The sequence below is a fragment of the Mandrillus leucophaeus genome, unplaced genomic scaffold (genome assembly GCF_000951045.1).
Source record: "Mandrillus leucophaeus isolate KB7577 unplaced genomic scaffold, Mleu.le_1.0 Scaffold60, whole genome shotgun sequence".
NCBI lineage: Eukaryota > Metazoa > Chordata > Mammalia > Primates > Cercopithecidae > Mandrillus > Mandrillus leucophaeus.
In genome coordinates, this window is record NW_012106475.1 from 4006167 (window position 1) to 4019822 (window position 13656).

Below are 13656 nucleotides of genomic sequence, written 5' to 3' on the forward strand. Positions count from 1 at the left end.
CACTGTGCTCTAGCCTGTGTGACAGAGTGAGAGCCTGCCTCAAAATAATAATAATAATAGTAATAATAATAATGTAAACCAAGGATCATATAGTTGGCTGCCGGCGCGGGCGCCGCGGCACGTCCGCAGGCTGGGTCGCTAGGTGGCAACCGCTGAGAGGCGGGAGGGCCGAGGCGGGCCTGGGAGGCGGCCCCGAGGTGGGGCGCCGCCGGGGCCGGCCCGCCCGGCTTCATCTGAGGGCGCACGGGCCGCGACCGAGCGTGCGGACTGGACTCCCAGGCGTGGAGCGACGAGCTGCCGGAGCGGCAATGGACCGCGGTTGGGGATTCCTGATTGGCCTCCTGGGAGCCGTGTGGCTGCTCAGCTCGGGCCACGGAGAGCAGCAGCCCCCGGAGACAGCGGCACAGAGGTGCTTCTGCCAGGTGAGCGATGTGCCGGTTGGTGCTGTGGGTCCCGGCGCCCTCCGCGGCGCGCTCTGTCCCGCACGCCCTGGCAGGTGAGCGGCTGGGGGTGCGTCCTTGCATCTCGTCCCGCCGGGAATGAGACTCCTGTGCTGCTGCCCGGTGGCCGGGGCTGAATCTGGCTTGGCGTGGACCGGGCCTCCACGGCAGCCTGGACGTCGGCGCGCCCTCCGGTGCTTCGGCCCAGGAGAGGGGTTAGGTGCACGCGGTTGAGTGGGTTTATGCATCTTTGTTGGTCTTCTCTGCCCAGGGAGAGTGTGCACAGTGTACAACGCACTGCCAGTATTTGCTATTTTCACAGAGCCTAGATCTTTCTCACTTCCCCCTTGACCGGGAACTTGTGTACCCAGTGCCAGTGCTGCGTGCATTTCGCCAGCCTTTCTGGCTAAGACGTTTGTGGGCTCCTCTCAGATCTCGATGTTAGGCGGAAGAATGGCTGCGTGTGGTTTTTCTGTGTCTAAGCCCGACTAACTAATGTCTTTGGGACCGCAGTTGCCCTCTGTTTTCTGGTCCTGTGTGCTCTTTTTCTCGAATGTAATGAGACTCTCTTATCGTGACACCCATTAAGCTGGTATGAATTGGGAGGATGGTCCTTATTCTTCAGTGCACAAGTTTGATTACAAGCGGATTATGATCATTTCCTTCTGTAAGAGATGTGGTTCCTTGAGCAAAAAATTCAGAAAAACTTACAGGTTTCCATTATCCTCCATATCTGGTATTTCAATGTGATTACTCTTGTCAAAGCCACCTTTTGGTTGACTCTGTTGATAAAAATTACGTTTTATACAAAACTAAGGGGTAGGCATCCATATTATTTCTAAGCGGATTTTGCTAGTAATTTATTACCGGAAATAACATGTGTTTAGGGGCATGATACCATGTAGAAGGAAAGATGCGTTTAAATATTATGAAAGGTTTCTCTTCCACTGCTTTACATTCTTGGATTTTGTTGTTTTGCTGAGTGATTTGGGAGTTGGTTAGTGTTACCTAGGAAACTACGGGAAGTTGAAAGAAAATTGCTACTTTACAACTAAGACATTGAAAAGTCCTTTACCTTCAATGATTGCCAACGACACACAATCAAGTACTTAAAAGGAAAAAAGGTCATTTTTCTTCTGTTTAGAAATACAATGCAACACCGAGATTAAACATTTAAAAAAAAGATAGAAATAAGTGACTTTAAAATATTCGTTAGGGAAAGAAGATGTTCAATGTAACATTTTCAACTACATTCTGGAGATTTGGATAGTGGAATAAAAGTACATGTTGAACTCTTCAACTTTTACTTTTGTTTTCCCTTAGTAACCTTTTTGGAGTTCTGCTTAAAATTGGAGAACTTTAAATTCTTTACATTTATTTTCTTTTTCTTCTAACTAGTGATTAAACTTTTCCTCTTTCAAATACTTCCCTAACATAAACTTCTGTTAAGCCCCTTTTTCTTTTAGAACGAGGGTGGCTAAATGTGTTTCTTTTCAGACTCAACCCTGAAAAATAGTAAATTGGGCTGGGTGTGGTCACTCCAGCCTGTAATTCCAGCACTTTGGGAGGCCGAGGTGGGAGGATCTCTTGAGTCCAGGAGTTCAAGACCAGCATGGGCAACATAGTAAAACCCATGTCTCTGCAAAAAAATTTAAAAAAGAAAAAAGCTGGGTGTGATGGTGTGTGCCTGTGGTCTCAGATACTTGGGATGCTGAGGTAGGAGGATGGCTTGAGCCCAGGAGTTCGAGACCAGCCTGGAGACCTGGTCTGTATTAGTCTGGGTTCTCTAGAGAGATAGAACCAGTGAAATATATATATATACACACACACACACATATATATACACACATATATATATTCACACATATATATACACATATACACACACACATACACATATATATATATATATAAAAAGGGATAAAGGGGAGTTTATTAAGTATTAATTCACACAATCACAAGGTCCCACAATAGGCTGTCTACAGGCCGGGGAGCAAGGAGAGCCAGTCTGAGTTCAAAAACTGAAGAACTTGGAGTTTGGTATTTGAGGGCAGGAAGCATCCAGCATAGGAGAAAGATGTAGGCTGGGAGGCTAGGCCAGTCTCTCTTTCACATTTTTCTGCCTGCTTATATTCTAGCTGTGCTGGCAGCTGATTAGATTGTGCCTACCTGGATTAAGGGTGGGTCTGCCTTTCCCAGCCCACTGACTATGGTGTTTGAGGCTGCGGTGAGCCATGATTACACCACTGTGCTCTAGCCTGTGTGACAGAGTGAGAGCCTGCCTCAAAATAATAATAATAATAGTAATAATAATAATGTAAACCAAGGATCATATAGTTTAAAAAAAGTTTTAACAGAAATTTAGAAATTTAGAATGGTCTACATATCTCATGATTTGAGGGAGCCTAAGTGAAAAAAATTTAAAAAAAATGATCTACTTAACTAAGAACAGAGACTATCGATTCCAATTCTATAAATGAAACAATAGGGCTGGTAATGGAAGGGATGAGGATGAGGGGAGAAGGAAGGAAAGGTGGCACTGATGAATAGACATGCAGAGAAAAGTAGAGGTAAGCATATAGACAGACATACACAGAGAAACAGCATGAGAGGGAAAAGAAAAAACAATGAAGAAAGAAAAGGGGAGATAAATGGTACTAATCATTCATTCAACAAACGTAACCACTCTGCACATTGACCAGAGTGTTTGGGACACAGAAATAATTATGGCATTATCCCTGCCCTGAAGAGCTATAGTTTAGTGAATAATGTTCATTGGGGATTCGTGGGAGGCACAGATCCTAAGCACTTAAAAAAACAAGTTAGGAAATATTGCTAGAAACTAAATTAAAAACTAAATTTTCACCTAATATTTGGAAATACAAGTTAAAATCTTCTCTGGTTCTGTTTACAATATCCAGTGAGCTGCACAGTCCCGTTGATTGTTTTGGTAATAGTTTTATCTTTTCTTCCTGTTGCCTGTCCCTCTTACCACATCTGCCTTGGGTTACCACATCCCCATCCATCATCACACTGTTGCATGGTGCCTGGCTTATTGTAGCGTTCAGTTCACAGAATGTCACCTCTGATTTGAGCCAGAGCTGTGGCCTTAGAAAGTCATTGAATTAAAATGTGTAGAGCTCTACAAGTAATCAGATGAAATTCATCAAGCATATGTTGAAACCTACTGTGAACAATTTTTGGGAGATCAAAAAATGAATTCAAAAAAAAGGTGTGACACTTCTAAGAAGTGAGCCTGGTAAATAATTGATGCTCAACAAGTCCTAGGGAAATTATAAGATGCAAGCACTATGCCAGCAGGAGTATATTTTAAAAATTATTCTGCGTAGCAAGCCATTTGCATGTTTTCTGGAACTGATCTTTCAGATTGGTTGATAGCTCCAACGAAGTCTTTGAATCTGGTCAGTTGTTACATACACCTGTTAGTTGACATCAAATCCTGCTAAAATTATTTTCACTGTATGTTGTAAGTTCCTTTGATAATAGTGCTTAAGTGTTAGTTGCTCAAAATGAGTGATTCATTGCCTTAGACTTGTGAATCTGTATGTGTAACCTCATGTAAGAATTGTGTATACAACCTAGGCCAGGCACAGTGGCTCACGATGTTTGTAAACTCTGATTTGCTCACGATGTTTTGTTTTGTTTTTTTTTTTTTGAGACGGAATCTCGCTCTGTCGCCCAGGCTGGAGTGCAGTGGTGTAATCTCGGCTCACTGCAAGCTCCGCCTCCCGGGTTCACGCCATTCTCCTGCCTCAGCCTCCCAAGTAGCTGGGACTACAGGCACCAGCCACCACGCCTGGCTAATTTTTTTGTACTTTTGGTAGAGACGGGATTTCACCGTGTCAGCCAGGATGGTCTCGATCTCCTGACCTCATGATCCACCTGCCTCAGCCTCCCAAAGTGCTGGGATTACAGGCGTGAGCCACCGCACCTGGCCTGCTCACGATGTTTTATCAATCTTAATATGGCTAGTGCTAGTAGCACTCAAGATAGCTTATTGGAGCACGATAAATCTCTGTCAGGCTAATGAAAGGGGAGAGTAGCTCAGAGTTCAAAATAAATACTCCAAAAATGGATATTTTTTAGCTTGGCGTGCATTTAGCAGATTTAACCTGTCAATTGTCTTGTTAGGTCAATTGAAACAATGGTTTTAGTTGTTAGCCCCAGTGGCTGAGCCATGGGAGAGACACTTGCTAATATGTTGAGTGGTGGGTGGAAATAAGCCCAGGATTAAAACTTAGTCAGAGGGATCTTTGAAACAGGTTACACTGGAGAGGTGTCCACTGACTCTCATTGTGTGCTGCATTCCAGGCTTTTCTGAATAAACTGTGTGAAAGAAGTATTTTCCTGATGGTTGCCAGTCATTTGACGACAATTTAAAGTTTCAGCAAGACTAAGTCTTTAAAACCAAAATGACCTGTAGCGTTCTAGGTCCTTAGAATGGTGCCTACTACCTGGTGTGGAATCTTTGGTATTTCCCTGTTTCCAGTGACAGACTTGTCCCAGTGTACTTGTGTCAACAGATGAGTACTTTTCATGTTATTTTTTTATGGTCATAAAACACAATAAATACACCTGAAGTTCTTTGCCAAATAAAGCACACTTTGAGCACATCAATTTATTTATGTATTTCTCTCCATGTTTATTGAGGTATAATTGACACATAAAAATTGCATATGTTGGCTGGGTGTGGTGGCTCACGCCTGTAATTCCAGCACTTTAGGAGGCTGAGGCAGACAGATCACCTGAGGTTGGGGGTTCAAGACCAGCCTGACCAACATGAAGAAACCCCGTCTCTACTAAAAATACAAAATTAGCCAGGAGTGGTGGCACATGCCTGTAATCCCACCTTCTCAGGAGGCTGAGGCAGGAGAATTGCTTGAATCTGGGAGGCAGAGGTTGCGGTGAGGTGAGATCGTGCCGTTAACTCTCCAGCCTGGATGACAAGAGCAAAACTGCGTGTCAGGAAAAAAAAATTGCATATATTTAAGGTGTAGCACATAATGTTTGATATATAAGGTCCTTATCCTTTTTTTTTTTTTTTGAGGCAGAGTCTCACTTTGTCACCCAGGCTGGGGTGCAGTGGAATGATCTTGGCTCACTGCAACCTCTGCCTCCTGGATTCAAGTGATTTTCCTGCCTCAGCCTTCCAAGTAGCTGGGAGTACAGGCACCCGCCACCTTGCCCTGTTGGCCAGGCTGGTTTTGAACTCCTGACCCCAGGTGATCTGCCCTCCTCGGCCTCCCAAAGTGCTGGGATTATAGGCATGAGCCACCGTGCCTGGCCCTTGCCCATTTTTTAATTGGGTTATTTGTTTTTTTGTTGTTGAGTTGTGTGAGTTCCTTTTATATTTTGGATATTAACATCTTGTCAGACAGATGGTCTGCAAATATTTTCTCCCATTCTGTAGGTTGCCTTTTCATTTTGTTGCTTGTTTCTTTGTTGCATAGAAACATTTTAGTTGCATGTAGTCCCACTTACTTGTTTTTGCTTTTGTTGCTGGTCTTTTTGGTGTCACATAAAAAATCATTGCCAAGACTAATGTCATGGAGCTTTCCTCCTGTGTTTTTTTCTAGGGGTCTTGGTGTTTCAGGTCTAACATTGAAGTCTTTAATCAGCTTTGAGTTGATTTTTGTGTATATTATAAGATAAAGATCCAATTTCATTTTTTTGCACATGGATATCCAGTTTTCCCACCACCATTTATTGATGAGACAGTCCTTTCCCATTGTATGGTCTTGGTCAAAGATTAGTTGGCCACATATGTGTGGGTTTATTTCTGGGCTTTCTATTGTTTTCCATTGGTCTATGTATGTGTTTCTATGCTGATACAATACTGTTGTGATGACTGTAGCTTTGTAATATAATTTGAAATTATGAAGTACGCTGCTTCCAGGTTTGTTCTTCTTGCAAAATTGCTGTAGCTACTTGAGATCTTTTGCAGTTCCATCCAAATTTTACAATTTTTTTTTCTATTTTTGTGAAAAATGCCATTGGAGTTTTGATAGAAATTGCATTGAATCTGTAGAACACTTTGGGTGGTATGGATATTTTAACAGTATGTATTCTCTCAATTTATGAACATGGGTTATCTTTCCATTTATTTGTGTAATTTTCAGTTTTTTTTATCACTGCTTTATAGTTTTCAGCATACTGATCGTTCCTCTCCTTGTTAAATTTATTCCTAAGTATTTTATTCTTTTTCATTCTATTGTAAATAGAATTGTTTTCTTAATTTTTTTTGGATAGTTCATTGTTAGTGTATAGAAACACAAATGATTTTCGTATGTTGATTTTGTTTCTTGCAATTTTACTGAATTTATTAGTTCTAATGGTTTTCTGGTGGAGTCTTTAGGATTTTCTATACATAAGATCATGTCATCTGCAAAAAGAGACAATTTTACTTATTCTTTATTTGGATACCTTTTATTTTTTTCTCTTTCCTAATTCACACTTTGAGCACGTTTAAAAGATATTTCACAAAAAATGTATATGAGGGCTGGGCGCCGTGGCTCACGCCTGTAATTCCAGCACTTTGGGAGGCCTATGCGGGTGGATTACCTGAGGTCAGGAGTTTGAGACCAGCCTGACCAACATGGTGAAACCCTGCGTCTGCTAAAATACAAAATTAGCCGGGCGTGGTGGTGGGCGCCTGAGGCAGGAGAGTCTGTTGAACCTGGGAGGCAGAGGTTGCAGTGAGCTGAGATCGCACAATTGCACTGCAGCCTGGGTGACAAGAACAAAACTCCGTCTCAAAAAAAAAGTATATGAGGAATAGATTCTTACAGCGCTTTGAGTGAAAAAATAAAATAATGTATGATAAGACTAGAATATATTGATAAACAAGAAAACTTTAGAAAGTGTTGTTTTGTCTTTCATTGCAAATTAAAGGATACCTGTAACGCGAGAATAGTGAACAAGCAGTATGTGGTAATTTTCCTTTATCCTGCCTTTTGCATTTGGTCAAATCAGACAGAGTCAACAGACAAAGTAATTGAGGCTCCTTCCATAGCTAACTGTTGGTTATCTAGTTCTTTGTTCCATTGGGGCTACAGATGTCAAATTTTTGGGAAATTTTAGCTGCAAATTTGGCTGTATTTTTCTTATTCATGATGAAAATGCCATGTGCTACTTTGGGAAGTAATACATGCTTCCCTTTCATTGGAAGCATTTAAGCAGAAGTAGGGTAATAACAGTTTACTTTGTACTATTTACGTTGGTATCACATCTTTGAGATGAAAACTATTACTGTTTTCTTTTCTTTTCTTTTCTTTCTTTTTTTTTGAGACGGAGTTTCACTCTTGTTGCCTAGGCTGGAGTGTAATGGCGCAATCTCGGCTTACCACAACCTCTGCCTCCTGGGTTCAAGTGATTCTCCTGCCTCAGCCTCCCGAGTAGCTGGGATTACAGGCACACGCCACCACACCCCGTTAATTTTTGTATTTTTAGTAGAGATGGGGTTTCTCCATGTTAGTCAGGCTGGCCTGGAACTCCCAACCTCAGGTAATCCGCCTGCCTCAGCCTCCTAAAGTGCTGGGATTACAGGCATGAGCCACTGCGCCCGGCCACTATTTTCTATTAATACGAGAAACCAAGGCCTAGAGAGGTTAAATAAGTGAAAAACTAATGACTGGAAGAGATGGGATTCAAACCTAAGGAGGTCTGATGTTAGAATGTACACACTATTATTACACACTGCCTGTTCCTTGAGGGATATTAATAGAAGCATTTTCTGTTTTGCTTGGGCGGTTGTAATAGAAAGCCTTCCAAGGCTCTCTAACTCTTAAAAAGACTAGGACTTTTTTTTTTTAAGGCAAGGTCTTGCTCTGTCATTCAGGCTGGAGTACATTGGCATGATTATGGCTCACTGCAGCCTCGACCTCCCTGGCTCAAGCGATTCTCCCACCTTAGCCTCCTAAGTGGCTGAGACTACAGACGTGCACCACAATGCCTGGCTAGTTATTTTATTTTTTTGTAGAGATAAGGCCTCACTGTGTTGCCCAGGCTGGTCTCAAACTCCTGGACTCAAGCAACCCTCTGGCCTTCGCCTCGCAAAGTGCTGGAATTACAGGTGTGAGCCACCATGCCTGACCAAAGGCTAGAATTTTGAAGTGGTCCATGTTAAGGTGTCAGGCCTACCTTGGTCCTCCTATTTATCGTCCCTCAACTGGGGCCTTCTTATCTCTGCTTATTAGATTGGCCCTCTACCAAAAACTGTCATTACTTGAAGCTTAGAGCAGTGGACCTCAAACGTTAGGATACTAACCTTTAAAACACATTAGCTTTTAAAAAAAATTTAGATTTCTATGGTAGGTCAGAGTTCTGTTTCACCTTGGGATATAGTGTAGTAGTTATTTTCCACCTTACCTTTGTTCCATTTAGTAGTTATTTAGGCAGCCTTAGCACTTCCTGAAACAACATCCAGTCCTCCCTGTTCCAAGTTGGCACCTGTCTTTGGTCTTAGTTGAGGTAATAGGATTTTGCTTTGTTTCCAGGATCCTGTTCTGTGTCTATTAACTGTATTTTACCTTAGCCCTTTCCTAAAGCTCTACTCTTTATCTTTTTTTTTTTTTTGAGACAGGGTCTTACTCCCATTGCCCAGGTTGGAGTGTAGTGGCGCAATCTCAGTTCATCACAGCTTCGACTTCCCAGGCTCAAGCCATCCTCCCACCTCAGCCTCCTAAGCAGCTGGGACTGCAGGCGTATGCCACCATGCCTGGCTAAGTTTTTTTTTGTTTCTGTTTTTTTTTTGTAGTTTTGGTTGAGACAGGGTTTTTCTGTTTTGTTTTGTTTTGTTTTGTTTTTTGAGACGGAGTCTCGCTCTGTCGCCCCGCTGGTGGCGTGATCTCGGCTCACTGCAAGCTCCGCCTCCCGGGTTCACGCCGTTCTCCTGCCTCAGCCTCCCCAGTAGCTGGGACCACAGGTGCCCGCCGCCACGCCCGGCTAATTTTTTGTATTTTTAGTAGAGACGGGGTTTCACTGTGTTAGCTATGATGGTCTCAATCTCCTGACCTTGTGATCCGCCCTCCTCGGCCTCCCAAAGTGCTGGGATTACAAGCGTGAGCCACTGCGCCTGGCCGAGACAGGGTTTTACCGTGTTGCCCAGGCTGGTCTGGAATTCCCGGGCTCAAGAGACCTACCAACCTCAGCCTCCCAAAGTGCTGATTACAGGCATGAGCCACTGCCTGACTGAGATTCTATTCTAGTAACTATGCTTTGTTCTCTGGTTTCTAGAACTGATCCTGCCACCATCTTTGCCAGACTCTCTCCCAGGGATCAGGTTGGCAGGCTTATCTGAGCTGTCAGATGGCATGGATTTCCGAGAATCTTCCTGTCTTTTCTTTACTGAACTGTCTTCATCCATTGAAACTCCTGCCACCCTTATTATACTCCCTTAGCTGCCCTGCCACCTGTGGTTGTAGTTAAGAATACCTCGTACTCCGTATTTCAGAAGGGGCAGAACATTTTTTCTTTTTTTGAGACCGAGTCTAGCTCTGTCGCCCAGGCTGGAGTGCAGTGGCGCCATCTCGGCTCACTGCAAGCTTTGCCTCCCGGGTTCACGCCATTCTCCTGCCTCAGCCTCCCGAGTAGCTGGAACTACAGGCGCCCACCACCACGCCTGGCTAATTTTTTGTATTTTTTTTAGTAGAGACGGGGTTTCACCGTGTTGGCCAGGATGGTCTCGATCTCTTGACCTCGTGATCCGCCTACCTCGGCCTCCCAAAGCAGGGATTACGGGCGTGAGCCACTGCGCCCGGCCAAGAACATTTTAAAATCTACCATTTATCCTGCCTCCTTTCCCTTTGAGGTCTCTTGGCTATATGCCACCTCTACTCTGGAGGATTTTTGCATTTCTTTCTGGTTTGGGGCTTCTTAGAGCTTCCTTTGTAATGAGGATAGAGATAGGAAGAATGATGGACACAAAAGGTGTTTACCTTTGCTGCTTGCTTTACTTGCTATGTGTGTTTCTGCCCCTGTGCTTGTGTACTCTGGGGCACTGAGCATACCATAGGTGACATGGTTCTAGATATGTTTAATGAGACGGTATGGTGCTGGTCCCCAGTGATGAGTGCCAATGGACAACATTCATGTATTCACCCACCTCTTCCACAAATAATAATAATAATAATTAATAATAATAATTTATTTGTGACAGGATCTCACTTTGTTGCCAAGGCTGGAGTGCAGTGGAGTGCAGTGGAGTGCAGTGGAGTGCAGTGGTGCAATCTTGGCTCACTGCAACCTCTGCGTTTTGGGTTCAAGTGATTCTCCTGCCTCAGGCGCCCAAGTAACTGGGACTACAGGCATGGGCCACCATGCCTGGCTAATTTTTATATTTCTGGTAGAGATGGCGCTTCACCATGTTGGTCAGGCTGGTCTCCAACTCCTGACCTCAAGTGATCCTCCCGCCTCAGCCTCCCAGACTGCTGGGATTACAGGCCACAAATAATTATTGAGCATCTACTGTGTGCTTTCTGGAAGTATATGATTTTTCACTCAAGCATTTTATACTCTAGTGGGCAGGAGCCAAATAGATAAATTCACTGCTGAGGTACAGTAATACTTAGATAATAGTGTATGGAGTGACCTGGGAGCAGCTGGAAGAGGCATGTAACCCGGCGGGTGGTAAGGAGTACTGGAAGGACAGCTTGCTGAAAAAGGTGATACTGAGTTGAGTCTTGAAGATTTTTTTTACCTTAAAAATGAATTCCTCTGGGGGAAGAATGGATGTCTTGAAACTTGCTCTCAAGTTTTTCATGTATTTCTTTTTGTAACTTAATGTCTCTACTTTGCATATGTCCCTTTGGCCTTTGCAGTCTCTGTGTCTGTCATTCTTTGTATAATAATTCGTATCAAAGAGGAGAAACAGCTATTTTTTTGTCCCTAGAAGTTCTGCTCTTAAAGTTCAAAAGAAAGTTTGAAAAATCAAATCATTTAGGTTAAAAGTACTTTGTGTTGTTGGTATCCAAAATTAGGACTCTGAGATTCTTGTGTATTCAGAGAATTTTTAGTAGGAAACAAGGACAAATTTGCATATGAAATGAAAATAGTTATTACATGACAAAATATGTAGATCAGATTTCTAGAAACTGAATTAGTCCAAAACAAGTAAGAATAGGAAAAGCAGTAAAAAGTTCCTCTTGAATATTGCTGTTGTCATCCAAAGTATTCTTATTTCTTTTAGGTGAAAAATTTCCATTACTCTTTTGTGATATTCTCAAATTAAAGTTTAGGATTTTACAGTATTCTAAAATACTGAATCTTAATTCAGTATTTCAATAGAGTATTATTGATTTGCTTCCTTGTCAGTAGATTTTTAAATTATTTATTTCTAGGCAATAGATCCTCCTAAAATATAATCCAAAGTAGATTAAAATGCAAATATCTAGACCAGAGTATGATAAATATCTCTTTTCTGGAGCATGCTATATGTAACATTTTTTTTCTAGGTTTGTTTTTGTTTTTGGAATCGTATTTGTTTCTTAAAGCAATCTTTAATTCTGTTAGATGTTTTTCTAGCTCAAATAAACACCTAAGAATTTTAGTTTAATTTGGCAAGTAACACTGGTGAAAAAAAGAAAAAAAGAATTCTAGTTTCATAACTGATAATATTTATTATCATTACCATTGTATCCTAGGATATGCACATTTAATAGCTTGATTTAGTACATATCGTTGAGACATTAGCTTTAAAAATTTGAAGAGCAGACTGACTTTGAGGTCAGTTTGCTGTTTCATTGTTACTAATGATAAGTAGTTTCTAAGCACCATTCCAAACCTTTAAGAAATTGTTACAGCCTATTATTTGAGGGTTGTTAGATCTTTACTGAAAGCTAAGGATGGGAATGCAGCTGTGCCTCAGAAAAGAAGTGGAAGTGGGAGCTGGAAATCCCTCAGATATCCAAGTAGCATGTACTTTCTCTCTATCTCCTACTTCTGCTTCTTTGTGTATCTTTTTTTCCCCCCAAGAATTCCAAGCACAATCAAGCTTTGTGTATCTTTTAAAACTTTTCTGCTCTCTGCCATCTGGCTCATGTGCTCCTCAGTTCACATGATGGAGTATTTGTTTACTGGTCTTGCCACAGGGAGACATCTTTCCCTGTTATTCTCAATTCTAGGATCCTGGAGGGGGACCATGACCTGGTTTGAGTTAGATGCCTACCCTTGGTCAGGTCAACTATGGCCTGGAGGGCAGAGTTACAAAATAAATGGTTGCCAGGGGACCAACTCTGTGTGTGTGTGTGTGTGTGTGTGTGTGTGTGTGATGAGCTCTGCACACCTTACAGAAGTATCCAATCCATTCCTCAGTATATAGCAAGAGCAGCAGTATTACTAGATTATTGTCATACCCCATCTCAAGAAACTATGTGGGAGGAGGGAGGATAAGGATTGGTTGTATAGGGGGCTGTTTCCTAATAACCATGTGAGGAAAAAGAACCCTGTTGCATTTAGGACATTTCAATTTAATATTTCATTTTCTTTGTAACAGGTTAGTGGTTACTTGGATGATTGTACCTGTGACGTTGAAACTATTGATAGATTTAATAACTACAGGCTTTTCCCAAGACTACAAAAACTTCTCGAAAGTGACTACTTTAGATATTACAAGGTATTTTTAATTTTAATTTTTTTATATATGAATGCTTTAAATGGATAATTACATTTTCTTAAGAATTACTGAGCTTCAACATTGTAGTTGTTAATTAAAATTGATACAGGCTTTGTTAAGAAAATTCAGTTCATAAGAGTGAACCATGTGATTCTGAAACCATCCATTGGATAATTTTAGTAACTGAATTGTACACAATAGAGTTAGAACCTAGTTGATTAAATTGAAGTTAGGACAGAAATTATTATATATTGTTATCAAAATGGTGAGATAATAATTTTCTAAAACATCAGATTGGTTTCAATTAATTAAAATAATTAAATATTTTTTGTAGAATCATGACTTTATCCTGACCTATATTATTTTAACAAATGACTTGTGCTGTTTTATCTTGAGATATCTACTAGAAGAGTTTAGAAAACCTGACCAATGGAGTATTTAGTTGTAGTCAGAGTTTACAATTGTCTATTCTCTATCTGTTAACCCTTTCTTGTTTGAAAAGAATGTGAGTCGAGCTACTTTGGCTCCTAGTTGCCCTCTGCTCAGGGTCTATTTAATGGCGGTCAGTGTCTTTTTTTTTTTTTT

At 41.6% G+C, this 13656-nt stretch overlaps 1 protein-coding gene across 1 annotated transcript in view; it reads left to right on the forward strand.

The window, feature by feature from the left end:
* Positions 1 to 95: 95 nt before the first annotated feature.
* Positions 96 to 13656, forward strand: part of ERO1L (ERO1-like (S. cerevisiae)) — a 59682-nt gene continuing 46121 nt past the window's right edge. Inside the window, exons 1-2 of the mRNA XM_011999766.1 lie at positions 96 to 422; positions 12952 to 13104. Of these exons, the coding sequence (XP_011855156.1) occupies positions 309 to 422; positions 12952 to 13104 (267 nt within the window). The 5' untranslated portion in view covers positions 96 to 308. The remainder of the gene's footprint in view (positions 423 to 12951; positions 13105 to 13656) is intronic.